General features: G+C 39.2%; 1 protein-coding gene across 3 annotated transcripts in view; it reads right to left on the bottom strand.

The window, feature by feature from the left end:
• Positions 1-1,474: 1,474 nt before the first annotated feature.
• The window catches only part of ELOVL6 (ELOVL fatty acid elongase 6), a 134,448-nt gene continuing 109,943 nt past the window's right edge, over positions 1,475-25,979 (bottom strand). For 2 of the 3 annotated variants that reach the window (XM_015471503.3, XM_059887562.1), the window contains 2 exons: positions 17,776-17,927; positions 1,475-5,803 (listed from right to left, as the gene is read on the bottom strand). In XM_015471503.3, coding sequence (XP_015326989.1) covers positions 5,376-5,803; positions 17,776-17,927 — 580 coding nt within the window. In that variant the 3' untranslated portion in view covers positions 1,475-5,375. 3 annotated transcript variants of the gene reach the window in all.

Genomic DNA, 25,979 nt, shown 5'->3' with positions numbered 1-25,979 from the left:
ACGAGGACTGCCCTGACGTGTCAATTCTGGAGAATGTGCTGTGTTTCACCCTTGAAACACTATGGGAGGGCTGGACACCTGTGGGGTTTTGATCAGAAGTATTTGGCACCCACATCATTCCTGGGCTCTGCTTGAGGACTGGGGAGTTTCAGTGACTTTCCTGTGTTCCACGAGCACACTGGAAGGCCTTTCTGAGATTTCTAAGTAGCCCTTATGGATGCCTCCTTTGCACTGCTCAGAAGAAAGAAAGAAAAGAAACCAGAAACAGTTCGCTTTTAAATCAAAAGTTATGATTTTATTTTTAATATACCAGAAAAAAAATATTTCTTTTAATGTCGTGAAATCAGCACTTGAAAATGACACTTCCAACATTGCTGTGATTTGCTCTGTGAGGCGTATATGGGTGGTCTTTTAGTTGAATAGAGGCACTGGGTCCTCTAAGAAGCAGAATCTTCCAGTGGTTTTCCAGGTAGCAGTAAGCAACCTCCTGCCTGAACATGCCCAGAGAGCAGACCTGTTTGAATTGACAGGCTTGGGCAGCACTATGAGGCTACTTCTGGAGCAGTCTAGGGTTCTGTCTTCTGGGAAAACGTCTCCAGAGACACCAAGCATTGAGAGAATGACAGTGTTCAATACCAGCATGAGTCGGGACCTTGAAATCCTGGCTTAAATATGTTGCAAAAATGGCCTGTGATTTATGCAACCAGTTTCTTTAACCAGTTGCTTCAGGAACTGTTTACTACAATGTAGTTTCGTGTTTGAATTTCTATGAAGTGCATCTGATGTGAAGACTTTTACTTGCCCAACATGAAATTAAACTGCCATTCTTAAGACTTCCCCAGCCCCCCTGAACTCCACCACAGATAGGTTCCCACTGTCTGTTTCTTTAGTGCTAGAATAACTTGTTTCACTTTTTTTAAAGTAGAATAATTCAGGAGGAAGGGAGACCTGGGGCCTATTTTTCCCTCTCTGTGAGCCCTGAATTTTCAAAGTATCTGAGGATGAAGCAAGTAACTTGGTGATTCAACAGGCCTGTAAATAGTCTTTGATGCTCTGCACAGGGGTACCTAACTGGTCTCTTTAGCTATGGGTTTTGCCATATGGCTCAAAGATGTTTATAATTGGCATGTTACAACTGGCATTCAAGAAAATGCTAGAACTACAATGATTCTTTTTTTTGCTTAAGTACTGGGTACCAGCATACAGAGGCTGTTGGTTCACTGCAAGACTGGGACCTACCACTTCATCCTGATTGTCAGCACAAAATACAGTATCATTGCTTTATCAGCTCTCACTTTAATGTGTATGCAACAGAGGCCAAAACCCTGTGGTGCATTCTTATCAAAATCTCTTTTGGTTGGTGATGGGTCTGAGGCACAAAGAATTGGTTCCTGTATACAGCTAGAAAAAGGACAGAATACCACGTTACAGGAGACAATGACTCACAGCACGAAAATAGGCTCTACTACCATCCTGAATTGATAGCAAAATATTTATTATTGAAAACAAAAAGATCGGACCACTAGACTTTCATCATAAAGCTCTCACACAATTGTACTTTTCAGGATGGAAACATTTTCAGGGAAAGAAGTGTCTAAGAGACAGGCACAGACCATGCACACACAGCTCAAAGCACTGAACTCAGGGAGGTGGTCTGTTTGACCATCTCCACTCTCCTAACAGCCCTCTTGAGTCAGCACATGACCAACCCAACAACTATGTTGAAGATTCATTAACCAAACTTGGGGGGGGGGGGGGGGGTGGCGCGGGCAGTGTGCTGGAGCCTAATTGCGTCTGAAGAAAGGCTGTTCTCTCATAATAGATAGCAACCTGAGCTTATTTCTCCCTGGTAACCCAGCAGTCTGGAACCAGACCAGACTTGTGGAATATTCTATTCCAGTGTAGTTTACTCCAGGTGCTTTGTTGTTCTTAATGTGACAGTTTTTATCTTATGATGATAACACAGCTGATTTTTAAAAAAAAATTCTTTTTTTCTGTGAGTCTCTTTCCTAGAAGTGTTCTTCCATCCTGTTCTGCAAAAACCCCCTCAGTAAAGTTCCAGACTCAGAGCCACATTAATAGAAATGATAGGGGCTATAATTTTTTCTTTCCCCATCAGCAACATATATGAATGTATTGTCCCTGTCCCCTCGTGTCTATAGCAGTGTATGATTAGAAGGTTTTCCCTGGTGGCTCAGATGGTAAACAATCTGCCTGAAATGTGGGAGATGCGGGTTTGATCCCTGGGTCGGGAAGATCCCCTGGAGAAGGGAACAGACAGTTAGAAGGATGGGAGTAAATTAACTGGAATAATCACCTCAATACATGATTTTTGAATATAGTAGTGGCTCTGTTCTCATGAGCAAACTAGAAGGTCCAGATCAAACCTCCTGATTTGTGAACAGAGCATTTCTCATTAGAATGTTTTTCACTGCAAACTCATAGACTTGGGTTGATGCTCAGACCTTGTGTATCAAATTGCATGATTTATGTCTGAAATGAAGATTTGGTTTAAAAAACTTTTTCAATCCAGGAATGTTTTCACGATACTGGAATTGAAGTGCAGTGGAAAATCTTCAAGAGAAAGGAAATCTATTGCAGCATAGTGGGGCAGCTATAAAAACTTGCCTGCCCAAGTTTTTCTGGAATGTTAAATGACAGCAGGATTATCTATGTGGCAGTCAATTCTCCGATAGGCTTCAATTTGCCATGGGGTAGTGGTCCTGCCTCATATATTAATAGAATTAATCACTTAAGCTGAGATGTTAAAAACAGTGTATTGAACCTGTAATACCAGAATTTCAATTTTTTTAAAGGTGTGATTCTTTTCCCCCTCCCATGATAAACATCGGAAATGCCTTTAGATATATTTAGCTAATTTTAAAACTATTTATTAGACATTCAACCTGTAAACAAAATTTCTAAATTATCTCATAAGTAGACACAAGTATGAACCTGTACCAAGATGAAAGTGCTTTGGAAGCATCGGAGTCTGTTTAAGGTCTATGATTATTTCCTTATTCTAACCTGCATTAAAGGATCACTGATAAATCAATGGATTAAATCATTAAATTAAATTAACCAAATAAGCTCTAACTGTCCTTCAGTTAAATTCAAGTCAACTGTTATTTGGCCTTTTCCTCATTATTCTGCTCATTTTCTCTTATAAGAAAAAAAAGCTTATTGCACAGTATCATGTATTTTCAAAGCTCAAAATAACATTGTTTGCATCCTAATAATCTATTAGTTGTTATAGCAGGATTTGTCTTTTCAGTCCATGTCAGTTTTTGCCCTAAGAATACATTCTTCGATCAATGCATCTATAAACCCATGTCAAGACGTCATAGATTGTTCACAATAATTTAACACAGACATAACAGCTTCCCTTCCCTGCATACAGCCCACCCTCCATCCCATCAGTCATGACTTGGTTTGCACGGATTCTCTGTTCATGGTTCAGACCATTCACACAGAATGGAATAAAACTTTATTCTTTTTAATTCCACACATAGACGAGATGCTGAGAAAGCCCTTGTCATCTCTGACAGAGAAGCAGAGCAGCTCTGTTTCATGAATGACAGCACAATTAAAGCTAAAATAATATAAAAATAATTTGAAAAATCCCTTTTCTGTACACACTCAAAGCAAGAAAGCTAAACAGCTTCTTTTTCTGCTAGCCAGAAAACATGTTTCTATTTATTTGGGCTTTTAAGTTTGGTGGACTTCACATCTGTGTGTATATATGTGTGGTTATGCATGTCTAATCTATGCAGTGTAGTAGCCCCTAATTTTTACCTAGTTTGTCTAATCATTAAGCTATATAACCAATTAGAATACTATTATATCACATTGAACAACTTGACATAATTGCTTCTTTGAAATGCAGGAACGTTTACACATTTATTTGGCTTGTAAAGGACTGAAATATTACAGATATTATAGTATCTAGCTTTTTTTAAAAGAATATGGCTCTTAATAAGTTGATTTTCTGAATTCCAGAGCGTAAGTCCCTTTTCAAAAAATTTTTGAAGCTGACTCAAAAGTAGGAAGAATGTCTTCTGATTTGGCCAAAAATATGGTGAATATTTTATATCATTTAAAATTTGAAGAATAAGTCTTGGAGGGGGCCGTTTGTGTGTCCACTGTTCAGCTCAACTTGCCATGAAGTGTGTTTGTCAAAGTATCTCCGCTTGACCAGCAGAGGGCACTTTAAACACCTCTGCATTGCTTTAGGGAGCAAAGGCAGATGATACAGAAACACAGTGTTCACCCAAGATCAAGGACAGCCCTGTGGGTTGCTTTGTGAAACTCACAAAAATATAGACAATATGGGCTGTACCACAGGGTTTCATTTGGAAAGTTATATGTGGAGTCAACTATGGAGGGGTGTACTTATTGTGTCTTATATTGATCTTCAGCTCATTCCTCTTTCCCAGCTTAAGAACTTCGGTGTACGGCTGCAACTTTTTATGGGTAAGAGAGTCTATTTTTCAAATAATTTGGTTGAGTTGTCTGTTTTCTATTCTATATTTATTCTTCTGTTTGAAAGCCCAAGGCAACTGAACAAAGGATGCTGTGTCCTACCCCATTTAGGGGTAGAAATAAAACTATCAGAAATACTGAGATCGGAGCTGCCCTTTCAAGAGTTGGGCAACACTGTTTCCTTCCTCCCAGGGAGAACCCTGGGAAAATATTGTGCCCCGTTTTGTTATGGTGAACTCACTAGACCGAGGCTGTGCTATGAAGGGGGACGAGTCTTTCTCTTAGTTGAAATGTAGTTTATCATCTGTTTTCTCAGGAGGTGATTAAGACATCTTTTCTCACGGCGGCTACAACCCGTAACCTTTCTGAAAAAGTACTTTCTGAAAAAGTTTTGCAAAAGCATTACTCTAGGTATACACCCTGTGTCCCTTCCATTTTTACCTTTTCTGTTGGCTCCAGTTTAGTGTCAAAAAAGATTATAAAGGATTGTAGGTATGTGCTCACATGGTTTTTAAGTAAACTTCTTTGATCCTTAGAGAAATATAACAGTAAATTCATTTTTCCCATATACTGTTAATAGCTTGTTGGCCTTCTCTCTACCTCTGGCCCACTTTGTTCTCATTTGTCCTAGAGTTGACAGATAAAGAGGGAATGGGGTCTTCCAGCAGCAGTCCTTTGAGATGGAGGTGTACTCAGTGAGTCCTCACCGGAAAAGGATCACTAACTTACTGGGTTAAGTCAACCTAATTATCCCTAAGCTGCCTTGGGTTGTGTGTTTGCTCATATGTCTTGTTTTGTTTTAGCTGCACCATATGTGATTCCTTGTGCCATTTTCTTTTGTCTGTTATTTTTCTTGATGACCCTGAGCTACGGCTTCCTCCTCAGTTCCGACACTAGTCAGCTTTCGTTGCTTTCCTCATCTTGCTGCCGATGTAGGCCTCAAAGAAGAAGTGGCAGAAGAGCACGAAGTAGCTGAGGTACATGAGTGAGGACCAGAAGATGTTCTGAAAGTGAGAGTAACACTGGTCATGCTGCATCCACTGGAAGACCAGGTAATTAATGACACAGCCTATCAGCATCTGAATGATCTGGGACAACGTGATGAACATGGCGAACTTCCGGGAGACTCGGAAACCTGCTGCTCGCAAGGCATAGTAAGAGTACATCACAGAGTGCACGCTATAGTTCATAGTCATAAACCAACCACCCCCAGCAACCATGTCCTTGTAGGAGTACCAGGAGTACAGAAGCACAGTGATGTGGTGGTACCAGTGCAGGAAGATCAGCTTCTGCTTCCTCAGAATAATGAATATTGTATCTCCTGGAAGACACAAACAGAAATGGATGTGAGCCCCCTGACTATACTCCGTATCAAGAAGGTGAATGAACTTGTACCTCAGAATGAGATGGATTTGGGTTAGACTTGTGGACGGATATTTACTAGCTCGGTGACCCTGGCAGGTTATTCATCCTACTTTCTAGTTTCTTCATCTGTAATATGGAGATAATAGGTTGGAATTATTTGAGGATTAAATAGGATACAAAACAGGCACATGGTAAGCACTCCATAAATGTTACTGTCAGAAAGGTGTTTTGCACACAATCGTATTTTTGATTTGGAAGGGACACTAGTAAGTATATTGTCCATTTCCAATGAGGCTGTGCATTTTAGGAAATATCACCTGGAAGAGAGTCAAGTGATATTCATTAATCAAGAGAAACAAATTTGAATTTAAGTGCCCAGTAAAATGTTCTTAGGCCGCTCTGGAGTAATAAAACCACCTTTCTTTGGTACACGACAAAAGTACTCTTTAAAAACATATCTTTGTAGGTTCCCTATAAAATGTGAAGCCTTGACATATGGAAATTAGAAAAGTAAAATTTAAACAAAAGGCTATTCCTGGGTAAGAGACAAAATAGCAGAGTAGGACTTGAGCTTACCTCTTCTCACAAAAACATCAAAATCACAAGTAACTACTGACCAACTGTTGACAGAAAAGATACTCCACATCCAAAGACAAAGACATCACACCAGTCAGAAAGGCCGTTATCAAAAAGTCTACCAAAAATACCTTTTTAGGCTATTTACATATAAGTAATATTATATAATGTTTGTCTTTCTGTGTCTGACTTATTTCACTCACTATGACAATCTCGATCTATTCATGTTGCTGCAAATATCAATATTTTGTAATTTTTTAATGACTGAGTAATATTCCAGTGTGTATATGGAACTTATTTACAAAACAGAAGTAGAATCACAGATGTAGAAAACTAGGTTATGGTATGCATGGTTACTAGGGGCTAAAGAAGGGGAGGGGTAAACTGGGAGACCGGGGTTGACTTATATACACTACAGTATAGAAAATAGATAACTCAGAACCTGCTGTAGAGCACAGGGAACTCTACTCAATACTCTATAATGGCCTATATACAACCGATTCACTTTGCTGTATACCTGAAACTAACACAGCACTGTAAATCAACTATACTCCAATACATTTTTTTTAAGTCTAGAAACAATAAATCCTGGAGAGGGTGTGGAGAAAAGGGAAGCAACCTGCACTGTTGGTAGAAATGTAAATTGGTACAGCCACCGTGGAGAACAGTATGGAGGGTCCTTAAAAAATGAAAAATAGAACTATCCTATGATCCAGCAGTCCCACTCCTGGGCATCTATCCAGAGAAAACCATAACTTGAAAAGATACATGCACCCTAATGTTCACTGCAGCACTACTTACAAATGCTAAACACGGAAGCAATGTAAATGTCCATCACGAGAGGAATGGAAAAGATGTGGTGCATATATACAATGAATACTAGTCATAAAAAATGAGTGAAATAATGCCATTTGAAGCAACGGATGAGAGATTATCATACTAAGTGAAATAAGTCAGAGGAAGACAAATATCACACAATATCCCTTATATGTGGAATCTAAAAATGATACAAATGAACTTATTTGCAAAACAGACTTCAAAAAATAAACTTATGGTTTCCAAAGGGTGGGGGAGGGATAAATTAGGCATTTAGATAATCAACAAGGGCCTACTGTATAGCACAGGGAAATCTACTCAATCCTCTAATAATCTATATGGGAAAAGAATCTGAAAAAGAATGAGTATATATATATTTATAAATGAATCATTGCTGTGTACCTGAAACTAACAACATTGTAAATCAACTGTACTCTAACATAAATTTTGAAAAGTTAAAAGACAAAAACAGAAAAAGAACAAAAATTATCTTCTGTATTTACTGGAGGATAATAGGTATTATTTTGGTAGCAATGAATCAAGTGATAAAAAACTGAGAATGACACTTGCTTCTGCAATTAACTCTGAAAATGCTTTACAGGATTATCCAAAATCTCAGTAACATTAACCCCTTGAAGAAAAAGACTGTTTCTTTGGTCTAACTCTCTCATCTGAGCTATTTTGGCTACCCCAAAGACCACTATTCACATCTAAGGTAGAGAATTTACATTATAGAAGCAAGAATGATGCTCATGTAGGTAGATGATAATGATTCTCTGAAAAACCTAGGGATTCTAAAAAAATATACTTTAGAACACTTACATAAAAATAGATGAAGAGCAGGCACATAACAAATACACCCAATTCCATTAACAAGTACCAAAACAACAAGCACTGGGATGTGGGGCAAAAGCAGGATTTATGTGGCAGATGCTTCATTCTCTTTCCTATCTCTGAGGTTTTCAGATATGAGAAAAATCAATATCCTTCATGACCTTTGGTGACCTTGACTTCTTTGTATAACAAGGATAACTAGGTGGTCCCTCTTCTTATTCTGAAATTTAATTAACTACAAGGGGAATTAGTACTTACCCTTGTCTTATCCCTTATTCTTCAAGGATGCCCTAAAACATTGGGTACAAAGGAAGGTCAGACAATGTTGGATCTTGGAAAGACTTAAGGTTCTGATGGGACCTTAAGTAAACAGAAAAGATAAGATTGATGGGAATGTAAATCGGTACAGGCATTTTGAAGAACAGTATGGAGGTTCCTCAAAAAACTAAAAACAGAGCTACCATATGATCAGCAATCCCCCTCCTGGGCATATACTGTGAAAAGACAAAATCTCTAACTCAAAAAAGTACATGCACTCCAATGTTCATACAAGCATGATAAACAACATAAGTGTCCATCAACAGATGAATGGATAAAAATGTGATACGGCAACCCATGCCAGTATTCTTGTCTGGGAAATCCCATGGACAGAGGAGCCTGGTGGGCTACAGTCCATGGGGGTCACAAAGAGTTGGACAGGACTTAACTACTAAACAACAACTACTAAACACACACATGAAGGAATATTACTTAGCCATAAAAAAGAAATACTGCCATTTGCAACAACATGAATGGACTTAGAGAATATCATAAGTGAAGTCAAAGACAAACATTATAATGATATCACTTATATGTAGACTCTAAAATATATGCAAATGAATTCATTTACAAAACAGACTCACAAACATAGAAAACAAACTTATGGTCACCAAAGGGAAAAGTGGGAGCAGGGCATGGGAGAAATTAGGAGTTTCATTCCAATCCCAAAGAAAGGCAACGCCAAACAATGTTCAAATAAGCATACAATTGCACTCATTTCACATGTTGGCAGATTATGCGCTCAAAATCCTTCAAGCTAGGCTATAGCAGTTCATGACCCAAGAACTTCCAGATGTACAAGCTGCATTTAGAAAAGACAGAGGAACCAGAGATCAAATTAGATCTGGTAGACAGAATGCCTGAAGAACTATGTACAGAGCTTTGTAACATTGTACAGGAGGTGGTGACCAAAACCATCCTCAAAAAAAAGATATGCAAGAAGACAAAGTGGTAGTCTGAGGAGGCCTTACAAATAGCTGAGAAAAGAAGAGAAGCTAAAGGCAAATGAGAAAGCAAAAGATATACCCAACTGAATGCAGAGTTTCAAAGAAAAGCAAGGAGAGATAAGAAAGCCTGAGTGATCAATGCAAAGAAATAAAGGAAAATATTAGAATGGGAGATTAGAGATACCAAGGGAACATTTCATACAAAGATGGGCACAATTAAGGAGAGAAACAGCAAGGACCTAACAGAAGAAGAAGAGATTAAGAAGAAGTGGCAAAAATACACAGAACTGTACAAAAATGACAATTAATGACCAGGATAATCATGATGGTGTGGTCACTCACCTGGAGTGTGAAGTCAAGTCGGCCTTAGGAAGCACTACTACAAACAAAGCTAGTGGAGGTGATGGAATTCCAGCTGAGCTATTTCAAATTCTAAAAGATGATGCTGTAAAAGTGCTCTACTCAATATGCCAGCAAATCTGTAAAATTCAGCAGTGGCCACAGGACTGGAAAAGGTTAGTTTTCATTCCAATCCCAAAGAAGGGCAATGCCAAAGAATGTTCAAATTACCACACAATTGCACTCATTTCACATGCTAGCAAGGTAAAGCTCAAAACTCTTCAAGCTAGGCTTCAACAGTATGTGAACCAAGACCTTCCAGATGTACAAGCTAGATTTAGAAAAGGCAGAGGAACCAGAGATCAAATTGCCAACATCTGCTGGATCATAGCAAAATCAAGGGAATTCCAAAAAATCTCATCTACTTCTGCTTCGTTGACCATGCTAAAGCCTTTGACTGTCTTGATCACAACAAACTGTGGAAAATTCTTAGAGATGGGAATACCCAACTATTTTACCTACCTTCTGAGAAACCTATATGCAGGACAAGAAGCAACAGTTAATGTTATACATGGAACAATGGACTGGTTCAAAATTGGGAAGAGTAACTTAAGGCTATATATTGTCACCCCGCTTATTTAACTTATATGCAAAGTACATCATGCTAGGGTAGATGAATCACAAGTGGAATCAAGATTGCCAGGAGATATCAATAATTTCAGATATGCAGATGATAGAAAGCAAAGAGGAACTACAGAGTCTCTAGATGAAGGTGAAAGACGATAGTGAAAAAGCTAGCTTAAAACTTAACATTCAAAAAACTAAGATCATGGCATCTGGTCCCATCACTTCGTGGCAAATAGATGGGGACAAAGTGGAAACAGTGTCAGATTTTATTTTCTTGGGCTCCAAAATCCTGCGGTTGATTACTGCAGCCATGAAATTAAAAGACATTTGCTTCTTAGAAGAAAGCTATGACCAACCTAGACAATGTATTGAAAAGCAGAGACATCACTTTGCCAGCAAAGGTCCATAGAGTCAAAGCTATGGTTTTTCCAGTAGTCATGTATGGATATAAGAGCTGGACCATAAAGAAGGCTGAGCACTGAAGAATTGATGCTTTTGAAGTGTGGTGCTGGAAAAAACTCTTGAGAGTCCCCTGGATAGCAAGGAGATCAAACCAGTCAATCCTAAAGGAAATCAACCTTGAATATTCATTGGAAGGACTGATGCTGAAACTGAAGCTCTATTTTGGCCACCTGATCGGAAGCAGTTCATGGGGTCACAGAGAGTCGAACACAACTTGGTGACTGAACAATAACAGCAATGGGATTAACAGATACACATGCTATTATATATAAAACAGATAAACAAAGATTCACTATATAGCATGGAAAACTGTATTCAATGTCTTATAATAAACTATAATGGAAAATATTTTAAAAACAAAAAATCTGAATCACTTTGCTGTACACCTGGAATTAACAAGATTGTAAATCAGCTATTCTTCAAGAAAACATAGTCAGTTACTACCTAAGGAAAATGAAAAAAAAAAAAGAAAAAGCAAACTCCAACATTATTACTTATTTGTTTAGAACAGAAAGGAAGTTTCCAGCTGCTGCATTTCTGAACCTTTTATAAAATTTTCTTTGAAGTCTTCTCTATTGTGAGATGTTTGACATATTAAACCTATAAATGTCAGACAGACTAATAATGATCGATGGTGACAGTAACTCTCAGTTGTATGTTAAAGGGAGACAACTAGTGTTAGGAGACCTGGTGTCTACTTATTTGTGTTAATCTGGGCTATTTTTGTGTGCTTGTCGAAGACTATTTCTGTGTAATTACTACTCTGCGCCTCCCTTCCTTCTATGGACTATAATGTAGACACGGTAATTTCAACTTGCCTTTGTTCACAGCAGAAAGAAGGTAGAATTTCCAAGGAATTGTATGTTAAAAGCAAATTTATTTATTTGTAATTGAGACTTTGAGTCTCTAAGTATTAACTAAAATAAAGCCTGTACAATATTCAAACATAATTATTTGCCATAAAATAATGAGCATTTTATCCTTTTAAATTCCTTAGATTTAATTTGACCTCTGTCATCACCTTTATATTAAAACTTTATTGTCTAAAGAACAGTCTGAGTGGGAAGAGTGGTAGGAGACAAAACACAGATCATGAGAATGAGCTAACATAGAAGCTACAAATCTGGAATAATATTGTGTTCTTCCTGTCTGAGTGGGGGTCTCTGGCTTGATATAAGACATACTAGGTGCTTTTATCTAACATAGGGAGGTGGGGGCAAAGGTCATGCCATGAGATCTTCAAAATGAAATTAATTTAGATACACATAACAGTTTTTCTCAGAACAGCTATGCAGGGTGATTAGATGGAGAAAGAAGATGAGTTTCCAGTAATGGCCCTGAATCTCTCAGGAGTAGCACTCCGATTCCATATCAAAGTTACTGCTTCCAGGAAGGCCACCAATGCAGAGAAGGGGAGTTTCTCTTGAGTGAGGTTCTAGAAAGGATGCCCTGAGACCTCTCACGGTTCTTCTGATATCACAGCTGAGACACACCAGTCATGCAGCTCTGGGAATTATGAATTATTTTTCCTCTGGGAAAAACCACACAATAACTCATTTAATTTGTTGTGAGCCAATCATGCTGATAGCATTCCACATCCAGGCCTCTCAACAGCTACAGAGTGACCGAGAAATGCAAACAAAAGATATTGAGACTGTGAATGCTGTGTCAGCCAACCAATCTTTCTTGGTCAAAGGTCCTGCCGGCATAATGGGAAGAATGTTGGCCAAGTATAAGCAGTGGATCTTCTGACCTGTGAATGTTTTGGGCATGTCACCTATTTTAGCTTCCTCAGGTTCATGTTTTTACCACAGTCTAACCTTTGGTTTGGCTATTTTCAGTCAAGAGCCAGCCTGAAGCCAGATCTTCCTCTGGTTCATGTCCTTTACCATAGTCTAACCTTTGGTTTGGCTGTTTTCAGTCAAGAGCCAGCCTGAAGCCAGATCACGGTGATCCAGTATCCAAGTGTCCCTCCTGAACTATGCCTGCAGTGCATGTGTTGTCAAGTGCAGCCCTGTGTGCAGCTCTGGAGAAGCTCACGAGCATGTGGAAGCCCCAGCCGCCAAGAGATGGAGCGCCCACTGTGTGTGTGGTTTGTTACAGATGGCTGCGCCCCTGTTCACAGAGTTAGCGGGAGCTCCGCTGAGTCAGAGTTTCAAAAACAATGACGAGCTCAACCGAGCAAGGACCTAGACTCAGAGCAGATGTTTCCAAGTTTTAACAAAACAAAATCTCAGCAGGTTTTAATGTAATTCAAACAGTAGTCAGTCAAAGATTTTGGCACACAAAGCAGGTTGGTGGCTCTCTTCCCCTCACTTGTTCTAGTAGGCCATAGCTGTGGAATTCACTGAAATGAGCTCATTGTTCTCTGCTGAGACAGAAAGCCCTTCTTGCTATTAAAAATCCAGTGAAGGGGGAATGTTAGTGTTTAATGGGCACAGAGTTTTCAGTTGGGGAAGATAAAAGTTCTGGAGGTGGATGTGTGATGGCTGCACAACAATGCCAATGCCCATTATGCAGCAGCCCTGTCACCTAGAAATGGCCAATTTTAAATATGCTCCGCCACAAAAAAAAAAAAAAAAATTACTTTAGTGAAAACTGTAGGCAGGCAGGTTTTGGGAGTGGGGAAATAGAGTTTTCAGTATTGAACATGGAAGAACTGTTCTTTTTTCTCTCTCAAGACCTTTTCTTTCTGCTATACATTAGGAAGTTCAGAATAGAGAACTGGAAGCAGAACCGGGAACTTAAAAAATAAGAAAAATTCTAAATAATCCAAATGAATAAAGCTTTCTTAATTAAATAGTAGCGACAAGGTTTTCTAGAGTGTTTTACAGGGAAGGAATTTAACTTCCCAAACCAACAAAAAGCCATCCAAAGCACACATGTTCACTAAACTAGGCGAATTGGTTTAGAATCTATTTTGATGAAGCAGTTTACCTTGGGAATATAGCTATCAAGTAAGATCCAGGATATCTGAAAGGGAATAAGTCATATTTGAAAATCGGAAAAGGGTACTCAAGACTGAAAATATCTGTATAATGGATCTGAAACCACATGAAGAATTGGTGTCACATGCTACCCTCATTAAAGAGCTGCATCAAGTTTAGGATTTATTTTTCAACTCTTTAGCCCACTGACAGCACTCTAATCCCTTGTTTGAACTGTGAAGGAATGGGTTGTTTGATATGCAGCCTATAAACTGCTGTGGTGAATGAGGCTTCTCCAGGCAAAGTGATTATCAAGCCAATGGCATAAGGAACTAGAATACAGCTCCTTTGGGCCTCAAGAGGGAACAGAATTGTGTCTAATTACAAGGTCTACATTGGGGCAGGAGGGAGTAGTATGTTCGAGCCTAGATTAATTAAGACAGGTGACTGACTGCCCTACCCTCCTCAGAACCAACAACACTCCAACAAGACAGAGGATTAGAGCACAAATACCTCTGAGTGATGCAGTTCTCATCCACAAATCCTAACCTTACAACTCAGGTGTCCATCTAGAGTAGAAGCTGGGAGGACAGACAGCACAGAGCGACTCACGCCTTTGAAGGAAAATGGCCACTGTGAATGGGTTGGTGTGGCTCTTCCATGTATTATTCCTTCAAAAGGTAGAAGGAACTATTTTTATTCTCAAGTCCCTCAGACACAACTGGATAAAACTCAGAACACAGACAAGCAGCCCTGGCAGGGAAATGCATTTCTAGCAGCCAAGACTGAAGTAGCTCCTTTGCAATTAGAGGCCTAAAGGCCAGAAGCATAGAGGTACCTTTTCTGATTAAGGCAAGCAAGAAAGTACTTTTTGAGGGTAGGGAGGGGGAAACTGTGAAGGTGTTCAGGGATGGCATGCAGAGGGAATCAAGGTTCATACATTTACTGTATTCATGTATCTATAGACAATTCTTTATCAAAAAGGTGGGGAGGCGGTTCATAAGGATACTTACACTGAATAAACTAAAAGTCAAAGGGATATATTTCTCAATTTGAATAACTCTTTAGTCTGACTCATAGCAGACTCTATGACTCTAAATAAAAAATCACTATGAGAAATGTAGACAATCTTTTATCTATACCTGAAAATACAAAATTAAAATGTCCTCACAGAATTTTGACATTGCTAAAAAACACATCTGTAGGCTTTTAGGCATTGTCTGTAGCTCCAAGTCTGAAAAACACTTCTCTAGTGTAAAACTTTGCAGCTAGTGCTCCTAATCTAATATTAAAAAATAGCTGCCCGGGGACCTGGTTCATAAAAAATTCATATGATAAATTTCTGTTTTTGATAAAGTAGCAATTCCATTTCAGCACTTTAAATGTCTGGCCCATGGTAGGTGCTTATTATAAGTTTATTAAAGGACCCACACACCTATTGTCAAGTTAATCTTTGACAAAGGAGGCAAGGGTATATAAGAAAAAGACAGTCTCTTCAGCAGGGGATGTTAGGAAAGTTGGACAGCTTCATGTAAATAAATCAATGCAGTTAGGACACACCCTCTCACCATACACAAAAATAAACTCAAGATGGCTTAAAGACATAAATATAAGACATGACACCATAAAACTCTTAGAAGAGAACATAGGCAAAACATTCTCTAATGTAAATCTTACCAATATTTTCTAAGGCCATTCTCCCAAGGCAATAGATATAAAAGCAAAAATTAAAGGAGCTAATTAAATTAAACTTGCAAGCTTTTGCACAGCAAAGGAATACATACACAAGAAAAAAAAAAAAAGACAACCCATGGACTGGGAGAAAATATTTGTAAATAACATGACCAACAAGAGCTTACTTTCCAAAATATACAAACAGTTCATACAGTTCAACAAGAATAAAAACAAACATCCCAGTTGAAAAATGGGCAGAAGACCTAATAGGCATTTCTTCAAAGAAGACATACAGATGATCCGTAGGCACATGAAAAGATGCTCAACCATCAGTAATTATTAGAGAAATGCAAATCAAAGCCACAATGATGTCTTCCCTCACACCAGCCAGAATGTCCATTATTAAAACGTTTACAAATAACAAACGTTGTAGAGGATGTGGAGAAAAGAGAATCCTCCTACACTGCTGGTGGGAATGTAAGTTATTACACCCACTATGGAACAGTATGGAAGTTCCTTAAAAAACTGCAAACAGAGCTACCACATGATCCAGCAATCCCACTCGTGGGCATATATTCAGACAAAACTAAAATTCAAAAAGATACATGCAACCCCTATGTTCATAACAGCACTATTCTCAATAGCCAAGACATGGAAGCAACCTGGAGTATCTGTCAACAAATGAATAAAGAAGATGCAGCACATACATACAGTGGAATGCTGCTCCGCCATAAAAAATAAAATACTGCCATATGCAGCAGTGTGGATGGGATGATCATACTAAGTGAAATAAGTCAGAATAAGAAAGGCAAATACCATATGATATCACTTATATGTGGAATCTACCATATGACACAAATGAATTTTACCAAACAGAAATGGATTCACAGACACAGAGAAGTGACCTGAGGATGCCAAGGGGGCAAGCAGGGGAGGCATGAAGTGTGAGTTTGGGATTAGCAGATGCAAACTATTGTATATAGAATGGATAACAACAAAGTCCTACTGGAACACAGGGAACTATTAATATATTTAATACCCTATGATAAGCCATAATGAAAAAGAATGTATATGAATAACAGAATCACCTTATTGTACAACAGAAATTAGGGAAACATGTAAATCAACTATACTTCAATAAAAAAAATTTAAAAATTTATTAAAGGAATAAACTGAGTCCATACTAATGCATTTCACTCTAAGACTTTTGATAGGCTGTGTGTGTGAGTGCTGAAGTTTTTCCTGCTGTTCCTCCCTTGTCTTTGACCTGGGAAGAAGTGGTCAAACCAGCAGTTCAAACCAACTGCCAGCAGATTAGACCTCTGATGAAGAGTGGCTAGAGGCAGAGGATGCATACATCAGAGGCATGTCATATCCTCTGTGAACAGATACAAACTAGGCGAACCTTTCAGAAAGACTCGATAGCTAATACTGTAGGTAACTTAAAATGAAATTACAACTTCCAACCCCCCTTTCAGGAGAAACAGGAGATGGAACACAATTGATAGATTAAAATTTTGAACTAAATAAGCCAATTCTTAATTACAGATAAAACATTAAGAAACCCAGAGGATAGACAGGTGTCCCCTAAGGATGTGGACCAATCTGTGAGAGGCTGGCCAGCGTGGCTCATAGATGAACTCAGATCTTTTTATCACCGGTGCCTCCCTTTTTCTGGCAACAAAGATATTTTCCTGGGGAACTGTGCCTGTGTTAAAAAAAAAAAAAAAAACCCTTGCTACTTGATTTTCTACTGTGTCTGTTAACTTGTGACACACTTATATTCAAGACTATTAAAGAGTTAAAGCAAAAACTATTAGGAATCTACCTATCTAGTACCAGCATTTTGGATTAATTTCTAGAAGATGAATTACATTTCTCTAAGGCCTATTTCTTCAATTGATGAAAATTAAACAACATCAGAAGCTAACCCTTAATATTTTGTGAATGAGAACATGAGGCTACCCAAACAAAAGGCTGAATGTCCTAGTCTGTATCCAAACTCCAGAGCTGAACATACACTTCCCTGTGAGACTGGGAAATAGCTGTGAGGCTAACTGTCCCCAATATTCTAATATTAGCTCAGCTGTTAAAGGCCTCAGAGAAGGGGCTAGATAGATGTTCTTAGCCCCTGGAACTGTGCTTTCAGTGAGGTTTGGATCCATGCACGTTCTATATAAACTTTTTGGCTCTTGATACACACAAGGTACAATTATTTAAAAGGAGGGAAGAGAACAAACATAATGGAAGTTAGTTAAGAATGCAAATTCACTTATTGTAATTTTCCTGCAACCAGTAAAATAGGACCTTCAAATTATTTCTTTGTTGATTTTTCAATAAATATTACGGATGTGTAACTACAAAGGGGTGAGGGTGGGGGAGGAAATGGAAAGAGAGAAGACACTCACCTAGTTCGGGTGCTTTGCTTAGCACAAATGCATAAGCCCAGAATTTGCTGACAGGTCCATTGTAAAAACCCTGGTCACAAACTGAATGCTTCAGGCCTTTGGTCATCACAGTGTACACCATATAAGCACCAGTTCGAAGAGCACCGAATATACTTCATAATGAAAAAAGAGAAGAAACAATATTCAGGAAAATAATTTCATGTCTAACATTAACCATTAGTAGAAGACTGCCGTTGGCAGAAATAGGCAGAACTGCACCACAATCATTTGCATTTACCCAGAAGCATTTAAAAATGTTTTGTTAACAAGAGCAAGAAAACTACTCAGAGTTTTATTCTGAAGGCCATGCCACTTCACTCTTCACCCATGTTCCAAAAAGAGGTCATGGAAAAGGGGACTAGATCCAGGGCAGGATCTCAAGAACTCCAATTATCTTAGTGTTTCAACTTGACAACTACCCCTTGGGGATGAGAGGGAATTGGCCGAAAACTTTTGGAATTATCTCAGTTCTGTCCCTTGTTCAATCATTCTCCAAATCCCCTACCTCTGTTCCCTTGAATCTCTCTAATCCATTTTTTTCTCACAGAAGCCAAAGGAAGAAGGCTGAGCTCTACTGCCAACCCTGCAGCCCACCCAGCTTCACTCCCTTAGCCCAGAACTAGGCCCTGACACTGCGTCGACCCCGTTCTTCAGTGTCCTGTAATGTATCTGCCTCTGCATAGTCAGAGGTGCTCCAAGGGCTGAAAAAGTGAGATCGTGGCTTGAGAAGTAAACTTACACGTGGACTTGTTATCACGGAACCGCTAAAGAGACGGGAGAGCTCTGGAGTGTGTTGAGCTCAGTGATGTGAGTGAAGTATGAAAGGACTTGTCAACTGGAACACACAGCCTCCACCATGATGTGAACCCCATAGACATGTGTTCCAGAGTTCACAAGCCATGTACATGAGTGAAGGGAGAGCTGACTGATCATGGGAGAGATGTGTTTGCCCATCTTTTTTTCTGGCAGCATTCCCTTTTTAGGTTCCAAAGTCAGTGAGCATAGAAAACAAACGTATGGTCACCAAAGGGGAAAGGGGGTTGGGGGAAGAATAAATTAGGAGTTTGGGATTAGCTGACACACACACTACTATATAAAAAATAGATAAACAACAAGGTCCTACTGTGTAGCACAGGGAACTATATTCAGTATCTTATAATAAACCATAATGGAAAATATGAAAAAGAGCTACACACACATATACATATATATGCATGTATAACTGAATCACTTTAGCATTTAAAATGTCTTTGTGTCGCTTGACTAAGTCATTCCACTCGGCTACCCCATCCACAAACATGCATCCACTAGCGAGTACTAAAGGCCAGCTTTGCATAGAATAGAGGTGATGAAGTTCAATTCTTGGCAACTGCCGATTAATTAAGTGACGACTCTATGAGCAGCTTCTCTAATAACATACGACCTACCTTAAACAGAGTTACTCTTTCCAACACATAAAAGCATTCTGCATAGGATTATTGGTATGATTTTACAGTTGCAGATCCCTGTTTAATCCTTCAGTGTCTTCCTGCTGAACACAGAATGTAACCCCCAACTCCTTAACAGAAACTGCCAGACTCTGGAGGGCCCCTCCTTCTTCACCCCTGCATCCTGTCACGCTCTTCCTGCTCCTGTGAGCCAATCACTCCAACAAGTTCTGATCCTTCCAGTTTTCTGCCTTAGGACCTGTGCATATGCTATTTCCTCTTCTTGGGGAGCTTTTTTTCTGTGTTTACTTGAAGGCTGTTCTTCTCACTCTCTTATCTCAAAGAAATGTCCCCTCCTGGTGGAATGACCTAAAAGCCTTTAGAGTCAATAAACTTGTCCCAGTTTGAGAATGGGGAGTTGGATTTCATTGGTACTGTCAAATAATGGAGAACTTTCTGTCTTAACCTGAATTAATTTTTACTGTTTTGTCTTTATTCCACCAGACGATGGCTAAATTTCATATGAAAAGTAGCCACCATCACCAAACTATTAGCAAACTGGGGACTGATTGCTGCTGTGGAAGGTAGTACGCAAAAATGGATATGGCACTTCCACTGAGCCTACAGAGAGACATTCTGGTTGTCTATTCGGGGGGCCAAGTCCCTTCCTCCTTCCCAATGTGAAAAGAATTCTGATTTTGTCCAGGTTTTCCCAAATCATGATTGCCTCCAGGAAGGTGATCTTATCTTCAATTTAGGAGTAAACCCTAATTACCTAAGCAAGTTTTAGTAATCCCATTTCCCTTTCTCACAATGACTTGTTAGGATGGACAATGGCCCAATTCTAATCAATATGATGCGAGGAGAGAGCTGCTGGGGGCCTTCTGGGGAAAGTTTTCCTTGCTCATTACCACATACTACTTGGAAAAGCAGCAGACATCTGGCCACCAGGAGGAAGCTCCCTCGAGGATAAAGTTCAGTGAGAGAGTATCGCAAAGTATTCCTCCAAGGTGTGACTGACCTGCTGAATGCACCAATCTTTCAGTGACTTTACCACAAGACTTCTTGGTTTGGGGCTAGAGCTTCCTTACTGTATAAGCTATTTGGAGTCCTGCTTTTTATTATTTAGACCCCAGAGCATCCTACTTTCAGGAAACCTCTGAACACTGGTTAACCTTTTGTGGCTATCAAATATGTCTTGGTCACAGATGCTGCTGGTGAACCACTGACTGTATCAGTTGGCTGGTTTTCATAGACAGATACGTCAGTGGGAGATACATCAGTGATTTCTCTACCAGTTGAAAGCAAAGAAACACACACTTGATGCACTTCCAAGATGTATCAGTCCCTGCTCCTGAGGCCCCAGATCAGTGACTTTTCTGAACAATCAACATTGTGGAGACCATGTCTTTCCCTGCTGAGCCCCGCCCAGCACACCCAGGAAGCAGAGCCCTTCCTCCACCACATTTTGCTGCTTGACTATGTGCCTCAGACATGATCATAGTAGATCCAATGAGAGGAGTTTTGGAATAATGACTTTTTTTATCTTCCTGAGTTTCAAAAGTCACTGTAGTTTAACCATACCCAATATTCTAAGTACTGGCACAGCTATTCATTCTTTCATTTGTTAAAGACTCATTGGCAATGTTCCAGGTGCTAGGGTGACAAGAATCGGTACACGAACACTGGCTGCTGCTAGTAGTCCTGGAAGAGGAGGTGGCATTTGAGTTAGGGTTAAATAGGTATCCAGACTCTTAGGAGGGCACGAAGGGGAGGTCATTTCAGAGCACTGCAGAATTCAAAGTTTAGGTCTCACAGTGATCCACAATATTACTGGCAACAAGTCCATAGCTCATCTTATTGTCCCATGTCTGGACATGCGCCTCACCCCCTAAGCTCTGAACAATAAGGCTGACTCAAAACAGAGGACAGTGCACTTTTCAGGGAAAACCTCAGTGCCAGCCGTCGGGCGCATGTGTCTGAGGGCAAAGGCGCTTTGTTGTGATGTAACAATGCCACTGCCGGGGAGCCATCAGGGAGCTGCTTGGCCAATGGGGTTATTGTTATTTGGGGAAACCAGTACCTCTGCCCCTAGCATATCTCAGCCACCGTGAGCTTTGGAACCAGGCAGCTTTCTGTTATAAGTGGGCACAGGGTTCTTAGACTGGGAGACTTCACCAAAATGTACTTTAAGGGAGGAGGCTTTTTCCCCTCCATAATTGATATGATGCAAGAGACAAATATACAGCTTATGTCTGGCTATTCCCAGTCCTTACTCATACTCATGGCAGACAGTACTCTTAGCAATCTTGACACACTTTCCAGGCCACATGCCTGGATCACTGCGAGCCAATACCCATAGATTAGAGCTGCAAATTCCAATCATAGAGCTCTCATTAGTTTCATGACTAGACAAATTACTTAACCTCTCTCCGTCTTTATTCATCTGAATTAATACCTAATTTGTAAATTCTACAAATTTTATAGGACAATATAAGTAAGGTATTTAGTTAGCACACAGCCTCTCATATGTAGGTGCTGAATAAATTATTATACTATTATTTTTTTACTATAATAAAAAATTTTATTTTACTGCTGCTTTACTTCATCTGTCCTTCAGTGTTGAAAATCACTTTTAACTTTCTTCAGTTAAGACTAAATATCCTTAATTGAAATTATCCTAATTGAAAGTCAAGGAAATTGATAAATGTAGAATTTGATCGGCACTGATGATTATTCATGGTATTATGTGTTTTATTCTTAAGTGTTATGGGCATTTTCTAACAGGAAGAAGAGATTGTTGAGCTCCTGGTTCATGTGAAATTTATCTTTCGATCAGATGATAAAGATTGTAAATCTAGGGCTTCAAAGAGGCTAAGAGTATGGGCCATTGTATTTAATGGGGGCATGTGACCACATACATCATCACACCCTTTTCCCAGCTGTAAAGTCACACCAGCATCCTTTTTTTTTTTTTTTAAAGAAATACATTATTTTTCTTGCCTGAGTCTAGTTTTGATTATAACAGTTAATGGAAGAGGGGAGAGCTCAGTGGAGGTAGATGTTCCTGTCCTGCGTCAGCTGCTGGGTCCTATTAGACACAGTGCCGGAAGATCGGGAAGTAACCACAGCCCTGATTAACTAAGGTGCTTCTTCTCAATCAGATGTTCTAGATTTCTGGCCCAAAAGAAGCCTATTTCATCATCATTACCATTTGCCACAGCATGTACTCAAGGAGGTGCCAAGAATGCCCACTGGACTCCTACTGTGACACTCTGGGGATGAAGATAGGAACCTTCTATTTTGTACTGTACACACATTTCTGCATTGCCTGATTACTGGAAAGCAAGTTGGTATTAGACGGACAATTTAAAAAATACATTTTAAAATAGGCACCTACTTACAACTGATATGCTGAATAATCATGATGACACTAGCTTGCAACTTCTTAGAGAATGAGACAAAATACTAATCCCTGATCTGCCCGTGGATGACACATGGCACTGGTGAAGAAAGACTGACTCATTTATTGAACCAACATCTATGTCATCAGCATCCACCAAGTATCAGATATTATAATCCACTGGGGCAGGGAGAGACTCTCTACAGCTCATTATAAGTGGTAATAAACATATATATATATATATATAATATAAACAACTTTCAAATTCTGACAGAAACAACTCATGGAATAAACACTGGGGTCTCTTATAAAAAAGCTTGAGCAATATGGCTAATCTTTTAAAACTACGCTGTGATCATGAGGTCTGACTATGTATTTACCTGAGAAAAAGTTGAATAACTGTATTCTAATCTTCCAATTTTAGTGCCTTCTGGAAGTCAAAAATGGAATATCTCAGTAATGACTATAAGAATTCCAGAATTCTACCCTGAGAATAGAGCCATGAGTATAAATCATCAATAATACTTTCAATTATTTCTGCATGAACACTAAGAGTTGATAAAACCAGTTTTGCATTGCTTCCTTCTTGGCCCTCAACTTAAATGTATTTAGGGATCAAAACAAGGTTTCTCAAAGATTTTTTATTCTACAGTGCCAACCACACTGGTCTCCCTTCCTCTGCCGCCTACCCCCTGCTAACTCAATAACCAAAGGTGCAATCCCTTCCAGTATTGAGCAACAAAAATGTTTCATTACACTTGTATCTTGTCATCAGAAAAAAAAAAATATTTACGAGATCTTATCAGTTATCAAAAAATGGGGATGGCTGATCTAACAGTAGCAACTCTGTAAACATGGGCAAGGCCACTGATTTCCCCAATAACAAACTTTAACTCCATTACACTGTCTTAAAGCGAAGTGAAGTTGCTTAGTCATGTCCAACTCTTTGAGACCCCTGGACTGCAGCCCAGCAGGCTCCTCTGTCCAAGGGATTTTCCAGGCAATAGTACTAGAGTGGATTGCCATTTCCTTCTCCAGGGGATCTTCCTGACCCAGGGATCAAACCCGGGTCTCCCACATTGTAGGCAGATGCTTTACCGTCTGAGCCAGACTCTGACAACTGTCCTAGACTCTGACAGTTTCCAGAATAAGAAGAATATTCAATGATCCCCGAATATGTTAAAGCAAATCAATGAGAACCAAAATATTACAGTGTGTGTGACAGGGAATGAAGGCATCTCCACATCGGTATCTTGTCTTTTTCGACAACTCACCTTTCCACACTTGAGGACACATATCTGTAATAGAGAATGTCTCCTTTTGTTTGGTCTAGACTGTTCCTTGCTACAAACATATTTTCCAATAATAATATAACAAGTCAAAGTCTGAAGCTTTTTTTTTTTTGTCCAATAAATGGGCAGTAAATTGGGGATGTATTGGATTGACCAAAAAGTTCCTTTATATTTTTCTGTATGATACTATGGAAAAAAACAGAATGAACTTTTCACCAACCCCACACAATGTAGTTTTTAAAAATTTATTTTCTCTACTCCTCCTTCACTAACAATTCAGAGTGCACAATTTCACTTTTTACTGAGTGGTCATTTATAGCTGTGACTGATTGCTCTTGACTTGGATATTTAGTTGTATATCTCCATTAGAAAGTTTGAAATTTCTTGTGGATCAAGAAAGTTGATGTTAAAACTGCATAAAGTAATGAATATATATATATTTCTTCTTAAAAAAGAAAGGCAAAAGACAGCAAAGTAGTTGACTGAGGAGGCCTTAAAAATAGCTGAGAAAAGAAGGCAAAGGAGAAAGGGAAAGATATTCCCAACTCAATGCAGAGTTCCAGAGAATAGCAAGGAGAGAAAAGAAAGACTTCTGAAGCAAACAATGCAAAGAAATAGGGTAAAACAACAGAATGGGAAAGACTTGTGATCTCTTCAAGAAAATGAGAGATATCAAGGGTAAGTTTCATGCAAAGATTGGCACAATAAAGGACAAAAATGTCAAGTACCTAACAGAAGCAGAAGATATTAAGAAGACATGGCAAGAATACACAGAACTGTACAAAAAAGCGCTTAATGACCCAGATAACCACGATGGTGTGGTCATTCACCAAGGGCCAGACATCCTGGAGTGCAAAGTCAAGTAAGCCTTAGGAAGTATCACTATGAACAAAGCTAGTGGAAGTGATGGAATTCCAGCTGAGCTATTTCAAATCCTAAAAGATGATGTTGTTACAGTGCTTCACTCAATATGCCAGTAAATTTGGTAAACATAGCAATGGCCACAGGACTGGAAAAGGTCAGTTTTCATTCCAATCCCAAAGAGAGGCAATGCCAAAGAATGCTCAAACTACTGTACAATTGCACTCATTTCACATGCCAGCAAGATTATGCTCAAAATCCTTCAAGGAGGGCTTTAGCAGTATGTGAACCAAGACTCCAGATGTACAAGCTAGATTTAGAAAAGGCAGAGGAACAAGAGATCAAATCGACAACATATGCTGGATGATAGAAACAGCAAGGGAATTAAAAACAAACAAACAAACAAAAAACCATCTACTTCTGCTTCATTGACTATGCTAAAGCCTTTGACTGTGTGGATCACAACAAATTGTGGAATAGTCTTAAAGAGATGGGAATACCTACCTCCTGAGAAACCTGTATGCAGGACAAGAAGCAGTAGTTAGAACTAGACATGGAATAACAGACTGGTTCAAAATTGGGAAAGGAATAAGCCCAAGCTGTATATTTGTCACTCTGCTTATTTAAGTTATATACAGAGTGCATCATGTGAAATGCTGAGCTGGATGACTCAGCAGCTGGAATCAAGATTGCTGGGGAAAATATCAACAACCTCAGATATGCAGATGATACCATTTTAATGTCATAAAGAGGAACTAAGGAGCCTCTTGATGAAGGTGAAAGAGGAGACTGAAAGGCTGGCTTAAAACTCAACATTCAAAAACAAGATCATGGAGTCCAGTCCCATCACTTCATGGCAAAAAAGATGGGGAAAATGTGGAAACAGTGTCAGATTTCATTTTCTTGGGCTCCAAAATCAACACCAATGGTGACTGTAGCCATGAAACTAAGATACTTGCTCCTTGGAAGAATAGCTATGACAAACCTAGACAGTGTATTAAAAAGCAGAGACATCGCTTTGCAGACAAAGGTCCATATAGTCCAAGCTATGATTTTTCCAGGAATCATGTATGGACTATAAAGAAGGCTGAACACCAAAGAATTGATGCTTTTGGACAGTAGTGCTGGAGAAGGCTTCCAAGAGTCCCTTGGACAGCAAGGAACTAATCCAGTCAATCCTAA

The sequence above is a fragment of the Bos taurus genome, chromosome 6, assembly GCF_002263795.3.
Source record: "Bos taurus isolate L1 Dominette 01449 registration number 42190680 breed Hereford chromosome 6, ARS-UCD2.0, whole genome shotgun sequence".
Taxonomy (NCBI): Eukaryota; Metazoa; Chordata; class Mammalia; order Artiodactyla; family Bovidae; genus Bos; species Bos taurus.
The sequence above is the reverse complement of the archived record's forward strand: the minus strand, read 5'-3'. Positions and strand labels throughout refer to the sequence as shown.